This window comes from Trichechus manatus, unplaced genomic scaffold, assembly GCF_000243295.1.
Source record: "Trichechus manatus latirostris isolate Lorelei unplaced genomic scaffold, TriManLat1.0 scaffold00115, whole genome shotgun sequence".
Lineage (NCBI taxonomy): Eukaryota > Metazoa > Chordata > Mammalia > Sirenia > Trichechidae > Trichechus > Trichechus manatus.
In genome coordinates this window covers 1,248,388-1,261,561 of record NW_004444051.1, presented here as the reverse complement: position 1 = coordinate 1,261,561, position 13,174 = coordinate 1,248,388, and the positions used below count along the sequence as shown (strand labels likewise).

General features: G+C 41.5%; 1 protein-coding gene and 1 pseudogene across 1 annotated transcript; both read right to left on the bottom strand.

The window, feature by feature from the left end:
* Positions 1-4,390: 4,390 nt before the first annotated feature.
* LOC101342521 (potassium voltage-gated channel subfamily E member 3-like) lies at positions 4,391-8,689 on the bottom strand. The gene is given in 2 exon segments (XM_023738338.1): positions 4,391-6,345; positions 6,348-8,689. Coding segments are annotated over 2 exon segments (309 nt in total). The 5' UTR covers positions 6,592-8,689; the 3' UTR covers positions 4,391-6,280.
* Positions 7,914-8,028, bottom strand: LOC111821918 (uncharacterized; annotated as a pseudogene).
* Positions 8,690-13,174: the final 4,485 nt, after the last annotated feature.

Genomic DNA, 13,174 nt, shown 5'->3' with positions numbered 1-13,174 from the left:
GTTCAACATTAGAAAATCAATCAATGTAATCCACCACATAAATAGAACAAAAGAAAAGAATCACATGATAATCTCAATTGATGCAGAAAAGGCATTTGATAAAGTCCAACACACATTCCTGATAAAAACTCTCAATATAATAGGGATAGAAGGGAAATTCCTCAACATAATAAAGGGCATCTATACAAAACCAACAGCGAATATCATTCTCAACAGAGAAAGGCTGAAAACATTCCCCCTGAGAATGAGATTAAGGCAAGGATGCCCTTTATCACCACTCTTATTTAACATTGTGCTGGAAGTCCTAGCTAGAGCAATAAGGCAAGAAAAATAAATAAAAGGCATGCAAATTAGAAAGGAAGAAGTAAAATATCCCTATTCACATATGATATGATCCTACGCTTAGACAATCCCTAAGATTCCACAAGAAAACTACTGGAACTAATAGAAAGACTCAGCAGAGTAGCAGGATCAACATACAAAAATTAGTTGGATTCTGTCTTAGGCTGGGTTCTCTAGAGAGGCAAAACCAGTAAAGCGTATAAATATGTATATAGAGATTTATATCAAGGAAATGGCTCACGAAGTTGTAGAGGCTGGACTGTCCAAAGTCTTTGGGTCAGAATAGAGGCGTCTCCTGATTCACGTAGCCACAGGGGCTGGTGAACCCAAGGTAGGCAGGTCAGACAGCAGGGCTTTTGCTCACAGGCTGTGAAGATTGGCAAGCAAACGGCAGGTAAGCTGCTAGCTCAAGAAGTGGAGATCACGTGAACAGGAGCCAGCCGCAGGATCCAGATCGAGCAAAAGCGCACAAGCCAGAAAGTCCACTAATATATTTGATGCAGGCCACACCCCTAAGGAAACTCTATTTCAACTGACTGGCTACTCACAGCAGATTCCATCATGGAGGTGATTACAGTATATCAAATCTCATCATGGAAGTGACCACATCATCATACGACTCCCAAACTACCTCATAACTGCCAAACCACTGAGAATCATGGCCCAGCCAAGCTGACACAAAACCTTAACAATCACATACTCCTAAACACCAGTAAAGAAAACTTCAAAAAGGAAATTAGGAAAACAATACCATTTATAATAATAATAATAATATCCCAAACCCATTGCCGTCGAGTTGATTCTGACAAATAGAGACCCTATAGGACAGAGTAGAACTGCCCCATAGGGTTTCCAAGGAGCAGCTGGTGGATTTGGAACTCTTATGCAGTGCTGATGGGAATGTAAAATGGTACAAACACTATAGAAAACGATATGGCACTTCCTCAAAAAACTAGAAATACCATACGATCCAGCAATCCCACTCCTAGGAATATATCCTAGAGAAATAAGAGCCATTACACAAATAGACATATGCACACCCATGTTCACTGTAGCACTATTCACAATAGCAAAAAGATTGAAACAGCCTAAGTGCCCATCAACAGATGGGCAGATGAATGGATCAACAAATTATGGTACATACACACAAAAGAATACTACGCAACAATAAAGAACAATGATGAATGCAAGAAAAATCTCACAACATGGATGAATCTGGGGGGCATTATGCTGAGTGAAATAAGTCAATTACAAAGGGACAAATATTGAATGAGACCTCTATTATAAAAACTTAAGAAAAGGTTTACACATACAAAAAGCAATCTTTGATGGTTATGAGGGAGGGGAGGGGAGGGATGGGGAGAGGAAATCACTAACTAGATAGTAGACCAGTGTTAACTTTGGTGAAGGGAAAGACAACACACAATATAGGGGAAGTCACCACAACTTGACCAAGGCAAAGTCATAGAAGTTTCCTAGACACATCCAAACACCTTGAGGGATTGAGTTACTGGGGCTGAGGGCTAGGGACCATGGTCTCAAAGGACATCTAGGTAATTGGTGTGACATAGTTCATAAAGAAAATGTTTTACATCCTACTTTGGTGAGCAGCATCTGAGGTCCTTAATGCTTGTGAGAGGACATCTAAAATACATCTATTCGTCCCATCACATTCGGAGCAAAGGAGAATGAAGAAAACAAAAGACACACCGGAAGTATCAGTCCAAAGGACTAATGGATCACATGAACCACAGCCTACACCAGCCTGAGTCCTGAAGAACTAGATGGTGCCCAGCTACTACTATAGACTGCTCTGACAGGGATTACAATACAGGGTCCCAGACACAGCCAGAGAAAAATGTACAACAAAATTCTAATTCATAAAAAAGACCAGACTTACTGGTCTGACAGATACTGGAGGGACCCCTGAGACTATGGCCCTGGACACCTTGGTAACTCAGAACTGAAGCGATTCCTGAAGTCCACCTCTCAGCCAAAGATTAGACATGCCCATAAAACAAACAATAATACACTTGAGAAACATGCTTCGTAGTTCAGTCAAGTATGTGAGACCAATGGGCAACACCTGACCAAAAGCAAAGATGAGAAGGCAGGTAGGGACAGGAAAACTGGACAAATGGACACAGGGAACCCAGGGTGGAAAGGGGGAGAATGCTGACACACTGTGATCATTGCAACCAATGTCACAAAACAATTTTTGTATAAATTTTTCAATGAGAAACTAATTTATGCTGTAAACTTTCACCTAAAGCACAATAAAATAGATTTAAAAAAAAAAGGAGGGCTGTGGGGACCATGGTCTCAGGGAACATCTAGCTCAATTGGCATAACAGTTCATAAAGAAAATGTTCTATATTTTACCTTGATGGATAGCATCTGGGGTCTTAAAAGCCTGTGAGCAGCCATCTAAGATACTCCATTGGTCTCACCCCTTTGAGAGCATGGGAGAATGAAGAAAAAAAGATACAAGGGAAAGATTAGTCCAAAGGACTAATGAACGACAACTACCACGGCCTCCACCAGACTGAGTCCAACACAAATAGATGGTGCCCAGATACCACCACTGACTGCTCTGACAGGGATCACAACAGAGGGTCCTGGACAGAGCTGGAGAACAATGTAGAACAAAATTCTAACTCACAAAAAAAGACCAGACTTACTGGCCTGAGAGTGGAGAAACCCCAAGAGTATGGCCCCTGAACACCCTCTTAAATCAGTAAAGAAGTCACTCCCGAGGTTCACCCTTCAGCCAAAGATTAGACAGCCCCATAAAACAAAATGAGACAATGGGGCACAACAGTCCAGGGACAAGGACTAGAAGGCAGGAGGGGACAGGAAAGCTGGTAATAGGGAACCCAAGGTTGAGAAAGGAGAGTGTTGACATGTTGTGGGGTTGTTAACCAATGTCATAAAATAGTATGTGTACTGACTGTTTAATGAGAAACTTTGTTCTGTAAACCTTCATCTAAAGTACAATTAAAAAAAAAAAAGAAAAAAAGGTAAATTAAAAAAAAAGTAGGTTTAAGATACACCCTACACTGATACAGCCTCATTCATATAACAAAGAACCCTATTCCTAAATGGGATTACACCCACAGGTATAGGGGTTAGGATTCCAAGATATATTTTGGGTGAACACAATTCAATCCACAACACTAGTTTCCTTGAATCTCAAGAACAGGATACAGTTAACTCATTTCAGACACTCCCTCTATACTGTAAGAACCAGGTGTGGAAGAGAAACAAAGGAAACATCTGGGGGATGCATGCTATTAACCGCCAACTCCCAAATTCTTTCTCTACCCAAAGTCCTAAGTGTGAGGGGTAGGACATCTAAAGCACAAAAAGAGATGAAGTGGGAATTAGGAGTTGGGAATTAGGGGATACTTTTTCCTTTTCTGCAGCCCTGGTGGTGCAGTGGTTAAGAGCTTGGCTGCTAACCAAAAGGATGACAGTTCAAATCTACTAGCTGCTCCTTGGAAACCCTATGGGGGAGTTCTTCTACTCTGTCCTATAGGGTCACTGTGAGTAGGAATCAACTCGATGACAACAAGTTTTGGTTGGTTTGTTCTTTTCTAGCTGCTTTTGTTCCTACTTATCAATCAGCAAACATTTAAGGAGAGTCAGCTCTGGGCAAGGTGCCGTGTTAGTCCCCACTGGGGACACAAAGAACCATAAGGCAAACATGGTCCATCCTCAATGGATTTACAGTGTTGTTGGAGAAACAAGACACAGAAAAAAGATAAGTTACAAGACAGGATATGATCAGTTCCAACAAGTTTTATAGACAGTTAAAGTGCCATAAAAATTCAGAAGAGGAAGAGAACATGTTGGAACACTTTAACAGATAAGCAGTTGGGGGGATACTTGTTGGAGAAGAGGGTAATCCAGGCCAGGGGAATAGTGTGTGAAAAGGGCTCAAAGTGAAAATGTTCAAGACACGTTGGTAAACACTTTGGCCAGTATTTATGGAGTCCCTGTTGTGTGACAATCACTGTGCCAGGGGAGAAGATGGATACAGTACAACTTTTTTTTTTTTTTTTGCATTTGATATTTTATTTGGTTGTTTGGGCTGGGTGGTATCTTAAACTCCATACATTTGTAGACTTCCCAATCCATTATTTTCCCATATATCACATCTCCTTAAGCAGGTCTCCACCTCCTGCATCAAGTAGAGATGAGGAAGGGCGAGCACACACAGGGGGCTCAGCACAGATTTGCAGGGAGTCAACATAACTGCTAAGGAGAGCAAGAGTGTTTTGTAATCCTCCATTCAGGAAACACATAGGCGCTCGTTATTTTTTTTCAAAGTGGAAATAGTTTTTCTTTTTTCCCCTTATTCTGCAAAACATACTTATGATTAAATAAATCAAATATTACATAAATGTATAAAGTCAAAAGAGAAAGTCACTCATAATTCTACTTCTCAGAGATAACCACTATCAAAACATTCCTTCAGAGTTTTTGTTATGCACAAATATGTATCTTTCAACGAGGGCTTTCTGGAGACCTCGTGGAGATCCTTTAAATTGAAATCTGACAAAGAGAACAACGAGAAGTACTGGTCTGGGATTTGGAGCAAATAGCTTGTAAAGTCTACACTTGCCACATTGCATGTATTAGGTTGAATCATATGAAACTATGGATATTTACCTGTTTTTGACCTACAAAAACAGCAATTTCTGATGGTTCAACCTAATATACATGAAGCCTAGAATGTCAGAACTGGTAGGGCCCTTAGATACTTTCAAGTCTAACTATTTCATTGTACAGAAGAGGAGAAAGGATCAGAGAGAAGAAGTGTCCAGCCCAAGGTCACACACCACATTAGTGGTATAACCATGGCTGACTCTCTTTCCACCGGACCATGTACCTGCATTTTACACTCTGCTTCTCTTAATGTCATCTTCTATGAGCAATGGGTGGAAGCTTCAAGGAAGCAGATTTCACCTTGGTACCAGGAGAATTTTTCACAATCAAAACTCAATCAAAATGGAAGAGGCTGTCTTGGGAGGTAGTGCAGTCATGGGGTTTGGGTTGGGAAGGGCACTGTAACATGATAGGTCAAGAGGCTGGTAAACCCTGGAGCTGTGGAGCTAGTGAGGTTTAACATTCAGGGACCCACACTTGCATGGGCTTCTTCCTAAGGCCCTAGAAGGGGCCTTAGAAACATATTAACATGATGATATGTTTTTATAATATTTACAAAAGTAAGATATTTTAAAATTATTTTTCTTAAAGAGGCTCCACAGAATTACATAAGCATCAGGCCCCACAAGTCCTGGGGAGAGTTTTGGAAAGCACTAGGCAAGGAGACCAGAGGCCTGGGTTCCAATCATGGCACCACTTAGGCCCAAATGGATACAATGGCACTTACCCCGTTTACCTCACAGTGGGGTAAAATCACAGATGTTAAATTGTGTTGAAAAATATAAAATGTGAACAAATATAAAGATAGATTAAGTAAATTTGTGAGCAGATATAATCTATTTGTGATATAGGATAAGCACTGCTGTTTCTCATGGCTGTTGAAGATAACACAGAAAAAGTCCTCGGTGCATCTTCCTGTTTCATTTCTTTCCCCTACAACTTCCTCTTCTCTTTCCTCCAACCCTCACCCCCAACGCCCCAACCATGAGACTAGTCATCAGTCATTATCCTTTGCTATTTCTATGTTTTTTATGGGGTTCCCACTGTCTGTAAAGTCTATCTTTGCCTGGAAAAAATCCTTATCCACAAGGCCCAGCTCTGTCAGCCCCTCTCCTCTCATCCCCATGATGATCTCCCTTAGCACTGCTTCTTCCTGATCTCACAGATAGGGACATGGAGACCTGATGTGGTCTACATCTGAGTTCTGGAGGCCTCAGAAGACAAGCCTCAAGTGCCTTGATCTAGTGCCATTCTTGGCTTTTGAACATCATAATACAGACACACGGTTCTTGATGTGCACATGATAGGGGTCACTGCGCTTGTCCACTTTGTGGCAGTGGTGTATCCCAGAATGAGGCTGCCCACTGTGGCAGCAAACAGGAACATGATGAAGAGAATGTACGTGTAGGAGTTGTCATCATGGCCAGGTAGGCTGGCCTGTCGTTTTTCAGTCTGGTTGTCTGGCCCTCGCCCTGGCCCTGGCCGGCAGAGCAAGTTGCTGTGGAGAGTCTCATTTAGGGCCTTCAGCACAGCATGCAGACTCTTGTACCATGTCTCAGTCCCATTAGTGGTCTCCATAGCAACAGGGATTGGGGTAAAGGAAAAATCAGAGGTTGCTCAAACAGTCTCTAGCTCTGAGTAGGCATAGCCCTAAGGCTCCTCAGCCCCTCAGCCTCTTCAGGTCTCTGGGCACATCTGGGGTCTCAGACTTGATTTCAGGAGCTACCTCTGGGCACACTCCAAGGGGGTGCCCATTTGCCCCCTTGGACTCTGTGCCCTTGCTCGGGGGTTGCCCAGGTCCTATCCCCTGCAGCAAGCTGCTGGCACCCAGCACTGCCCTGCGCCCTCTTGTCTCTTGGATACAGTATAACTTGGTGGTCAACAGGGCAGGCTCTGAAATAAAAACAGACTGGAATTCTAGCTCGGATTCTTACGATGAACGTGCCTTGGGGCAGATCACTTAACCTCTCCAACCTTCAGTTTCCTTATCCATGGGCTGGACACTGTTGTAAGCACTAAGGATACAGCATAGAGTAATAAAAAACCCTACAGTCAGGTCTTGTTATTTGCAGTGTTGCTTTTGGGTGCCGTCGAGTCGATTTTGACTTGTAGTGACCCTATAAGACAGTGTAGAACTCCCACATAGGGTTTTCTAGTTGTAATATTTATGGGAGCAGATCGCCAGGTCTTTCTCAGGCAGAGCAGTGGTGGGCTTAACTGTTGAGCCAGCAGTAGTCATGTTCTATTATCTCTCCCCACCCAACACTGAATTAGTGAACAGGGAATCAACCTTGTTGGACCTTAGCTGGGAATTTTTCACGGCTCTGTGCATGTCTGAGAATGACTAGGAAAGCACTAGGAATATTGATTTTGGGGTTACAAATAATTGTTAGTGAGTAGGTGAACTTGCAAACACAGAACTCATGAATAATATTTATTTTGTGCTTTACTGCAGGGCACAGAGTCCTGGGTGCCGTGAATGGTTATACACTTGGCTGCTAATTGAAAGGTTGGCAATTTGAGTCCAACCAGGGTCACCTCAGAAGAAAGCTTTGGCAATCCACTTCCAAAAAACCAGCCATTGAAAACCTTATGGTGCACAGTTCTACTCTGACACACATGGGGTCACTGTGAGTTGGAATTGACTAGAAACTGATTTGGTTTGTGTTTTTGTAGGGCACAGGCTATTCTCTAAAATGTTCTAAGCATTTTTTTTTTCAATTGTGCTTTAGGGGAAAGTTTACAGCTCAAGTCAATCTCTCATACAAAAATTTATGCACACATTAATATGTGACATTAGTTGCAATCCCCACAACATGACAGCACACCTCCCCCCGGCCTGGGTTTCCCATGTCCCATTCAACCAGCTTCTGTCCCTTCCTGCCTTCTCATCCTGTCTCAAAAATGTGGAAGGCTTCACAAATTTGCATGTCATCCTTGCGTCCTTGCACAGGGGCCATGCTAATCTTCTCTGTATCATTCCAATTTTAGTATATGTGCTGCTGAAGCAAGCACTCTAAGCATTTTTAAGTATTATTTAATTCACAGAGTTAACCCAGTGAGGTCGGTTCTTTCGTTATCCTCATTTTAAAAACAAAGTGTGGTACAGAAAGGCGAAGTGCCTTGCACTAGGTCTCACAGCTCTCAAGGAGCAGAGACAGAGTGCAGCTCAGGCACGCTGGCCCCCAAACCCATGCTTCTAACCATTATACTAACTGGCCTTTGAGGAGCTGGGTTCCTGTAGGGATGTGGCAGTGAGATATGTGATTGCATAGTGTGGTGATGACCTTGAACACCAGTGTACAGAAAATAGGAATATCTTGCAATTAGAATTCTTTTCAATTTACTGCTTTGCTGCTTGAACAAGTTGTCCTGTCTAAAAATTACAGGTTTCATGTGGCCATTGAAGGACTTGTACTAGCGATAGTTAAAAAACTATTTTAAGAAGATTATTCTTCCTGTGACATAGATCATGGGTTGAGGTGAGAGAGATTGGAGGCAAGTGTGACTAGTTAGAAAAGATGATGAAGTCTGGTTCTAGGGTAGGGGCAGTGGGAATGAAAAGAAAGGGGTAGATTTGAAAGACAATACTAAGCGAAGAATATTAATTCATTAAAAATGTTTCTTATTTGGCGAAGGGTCAGACAGTACACAATATTGGGGAAACCAGCACAACTTGTACAAGGAAAGGTCATGGAAGCTCCATAGACACATCCAAATTCCCTGAGGGACTGAATTGCTGGGCAGAGGGCTGTGGGATCATGGTCTCCCAAAACATCTAGCTCAATTGGCATAACACAGTTTATAAAGACAATGTTCTACATTCTACCTTGGTGAGTAGTGTCTGGGGTCTTAAAAGCCTGTGAGCAGCCATCTAAGATACTCCACTGGTCTCACCCCTTCAGGAGCAAGGGAGAATGAAGAGAACAGGATACAAGGAAAAGATTAGTCCAAAGGACTAATGGACCACAGCTACCAACGCCTCCACCAGACAGAGTCCAGTACAGCTAGATGGTGCCCAGCTACCACCACTGACTGCTCTGACCGGGATCACGACAGAGGGTTCTGGTCAGAGCTGGAGAAGGATGTAGAACAAAACTGTAACACACAAAACAAAGACCAGATTTACTGGCCTGAAAGAGACTGGAGAAACCTGGAGAGTATGGCCCCAGACACCCTTTTAGCTCAGTGGCGAAGTCACTTCCGAGGTTCACCGTTCAGCCGGGGATTGGACAGCTGCATAAAACGAAATGGGACTAATGAGGTACAGCAGTCCAGGGACAAAGACGAGAAGGCAGGAGGGGACAGGAAAGCTGGTGATAGGGAATCCAAGGTTGAGAAGGGACAGTGTTGACATGTCTTGGGGTTGTTAACCATTGTCATAGGGAAACATGTGTACTGTTTAATGAGAAACTATTTTGTTCTGTAAACCTTCATCTAAAGTGAGAATAGCAGCACAATTGGAAGAACGTAATCGATGTCACTGAACTGTGCATGTAGAAATTTGTGTAATGGTGTATCTTTGGCTATGTATATTTTCACCAAAACAAAATGGCAAGAAGGGAGAGGGTTGACATGTCATGGGGTTGTTAACCAATACCATAAAACAATATGTGTACTGACTGTTTAATGAGAAACTATTTGTTCTGTAAACCTTCACCTAAAGTACAATAAAAAATTTAAAAAAGTAAAAAAAATGTTTCATATACTAGTATATATTAATATTAATAAGCATATTTAGAGCTGTGGTTTTTAAAGAACTCTGCGATCACTAATCCATCCAACATTCCAAGAAGCACAGTCATTATTAAAAGGAGGCAGTTCATCTCCAGAATGTATACCTTTCTTTCATAGTCCATCTTTTTATTGGTTTTTCATGGAAATATGTATGGCTTGGGAGAGGTGGGAGAAAAGAAACTTCAGGTTTGTTTACTTTTGTAGGTTTTAAGTTTTTAGCTGATTAAAGAGTAGCATCTGAAAAGCGGTAGCTTATCCCTAAAACTCACTACCCGTCTGCCAGTTTGTCGTACTGTGGTAGCTTGCATGTTGCTGTGATGCTGGAAGCTATGCCACCAGTATTTCAAATACCAGCAGGGTCAATCATGGCGGATAGGTTCCAGCAGAGCTTCCAGACTAGGACAGACTAGGAAAAAAGGCTCGGAGATCTACTTCTGAAAATTAGCCAGTGAAAACATTATGCATCATACAAGAAAACTGTCCACTTCCTTGCTTTGGACACATCATCATGAGGGATCAGTCACTGGAGGAGGATCATGTTGGGTGAAGTAGAGGGCCATCGAGGATGAGGGAAACCCTCGGTGAGATGGATTGGCACAATAGCTGCAAGGATGGACTTGAACATGTCGATGATGGTGAGGATGATGATGTATATAAGGTTGCCATGAGCCAGAGTTGACTCAATGGCAGCTAAAAACAACAGCAATACCTAAAACAGGAGATATTTGATTGGTGTATGTAAAACGGTGATACAAATCTTCCTGGCCAAATTAGTTCTTTGAAAAACTCATAATTTGGAGAATGGCGTACACCTGTTACTCTTTACTAGCTATATTAGAGAGTCGGTAGCTGGACTTGTTTGAGGTTTCCCTTGGGATTCAGTAGCCTGGAAATGGAAAAATGACTCAAAGTATCTTTGTTTTGATTTAGTCTAGTTGGAGAAAAATGAGATACAAATCCCACTGGGGCAGAATTATCTAGTCCTCCTGCATTTAACCCTTTCTTTGATTGGCTATGGAGACCTCAGCAGAGAACGCTTGTGTTCTTCATGCTGATTTTCAAATCTGTACTACAGAGGTTGGTACTCAGCAAATACTCCACACCTATGCTCATTCTTTTCTATATAAATTTTGAGATGGTTCAAATCTACAGAAAAGTCCTAAGATTAAATGTAAAATAAAATAGAATACTGTGCAACCATTTATGAAACACACACACACATATTCAAACTATCTTTGACTTTCTATTATGTAAGGCATTTTGCTGAGAAGATAATAGAAAACCATCTCTCATGGAATTTGCACTGTTAAACAAAAAAGCAAGCTACAGAAGAGTTATGTATAGCACTATCCCATTTGGTCAAAAAAAAAAGTGGGTATGTATGCACTGAGGGATATCATTGCTGATGTCAGATGGATCCTGTCTGAAAGCAAAGAATAACAGAAAGATGTTTACCTGTGTTTTGTTGACTATGCAAAGCATTTGACTGTGTGGATCATAACAAATTATTGCACAGAATGGTAATACTTGGTTGTGCTCACGCAAAACCTGTACATCAGGAGGCAGTCGTTTGAACAGAACAAGGGGATACTGCGTGGTTTAAAATCAGGAAAGGCATGCGTCAGGGTTGTATCCTTTCACCACACTTGTGCAATCTGTATGCTGAGCAAATAATCCCAGAAGCTGGACTATTATATAAGGAGGAGTGTGGCATCAGGATTGGAGGAAGATTCATTAACAACCTTTGATATGCACAGTGGCAGATTAACCAGTAAACATGGTACGCACCAGCTTGCATTGAGCAAGGTACACATGGGTTTAATTGTATTTACTTGCTAATCTGTGGTGAGCAATTTCACCACATTCTTTGATGTAGTGGGGGCAGGTGAAATTGTGCACTGCAAATTGGTGGGAAGGCACAATTGGGCTTGTGCGTACCTTGCTTATTGGGTAATCTAGCCCTGTATGCAGATGACACAACCTTGCTTCCTGAAAGCAAGGAGGATTTGGAGAAGTTATTGATGAGGATCAAGGACCATAGCCTTCAGTATGGATTACACCTCAACATCAAGAAAACAAAAATCCTCACAACTGGACCAGTAGGCAACATCATGATAAATGGAGAAAATACTCCACTGGGATGTCAGTTTGGCACATTTGAAGAACTGAGATGAAGTCAGTGTGGCTGAAGCAAAGCATCTCCCAGTTCTGTTGGGGTTGGCTGTATTAAAGTCAACCCCTGCCCCCACCCAAAAAAAAGATACAGAAATACTTCATTACCACAAAAATCTCCCTTGTGCTACCACTACTACTATCCCTAATCCCTGCAACCACTAATCTGTTATAAAATTTTATAATATTTTGAAAATAGTGTACAAATGGACCCATATAGTATGTATCCTTTCGAGACTGGCTTTTTTTTTAACTCATCATAATGCCCTTGAGATCTACTGAAGTTGTTGCATGCATCAATAGTTACTCCATTTTTATTGCTGAGTAGTTTGTAGTTTGTGCTTGACTACTAACCTAAAAGTTGGTGGTTTGAACTCACCAGTGGTATCACAGAAGAAAGGCTTGGTGATATGGTTCCATTAAAATTCCAACCAAGAAAACCCTATGGAGCAGTTCCATTCTGTAACACATAGGGTTGCCATGAGTTGGAATTGACTTGATGGCAACTAACAATAACAACAAGTATGCCATGGTATGGATGTACCATAGTTTGTTTTACCATTCACCTATTAAGGGACAGTTTGGTTATTTCCAGCTCTTGGCTATTACAAATAAAGCTGCTATGAACATTTGCATATAGCCTTTTGTGTGGATGTAAATATTAATTTATCTGGGATAAATGCTGAGGAGTACTATTGTTGGGTTGTGTAATAAGTATATGTTTAGTTTTTAAAGAAACTGGCAAAGTAATTTCCAGAGTGGCTGTACCATTTTACATTCCTACCAGCAACGCATAGAGAGATCCTGTTTATCCACATCCTCACCAGCATTTGGTATGTCAGTATTTTTTTTATTTCGCTGTTCTAATAGATATGTAGGTCCCTAGATGTCAAAAACAGTTTGCGTTCAGCTACTTACTGAAAGGTTACTGGTTTTAACTGACTTAGCACCACGAAAGAAAGGCCTGGTGATCTACTTCTATAAGATTACCATACCGTAGCAACCCCATAGGACAGAGTAGAACTGCCCCGTAGAGTTTCCATAGCTGTAATCCTTTTTTTTTTAACTCCTCAGAAATATTTATGATGAAACTTCAGCACTAGCCCAAACACACTTCACGTAATGAAATGAAACCATAAATTATTTCCAAGAACATTGTAATGCCAAGGGAGCTCACTTAATTACCCATTATCCCAGAAACACAGACATAATGTTAATTAAAACGAAGGGGGAAAGCCATTTCCATTTTTTA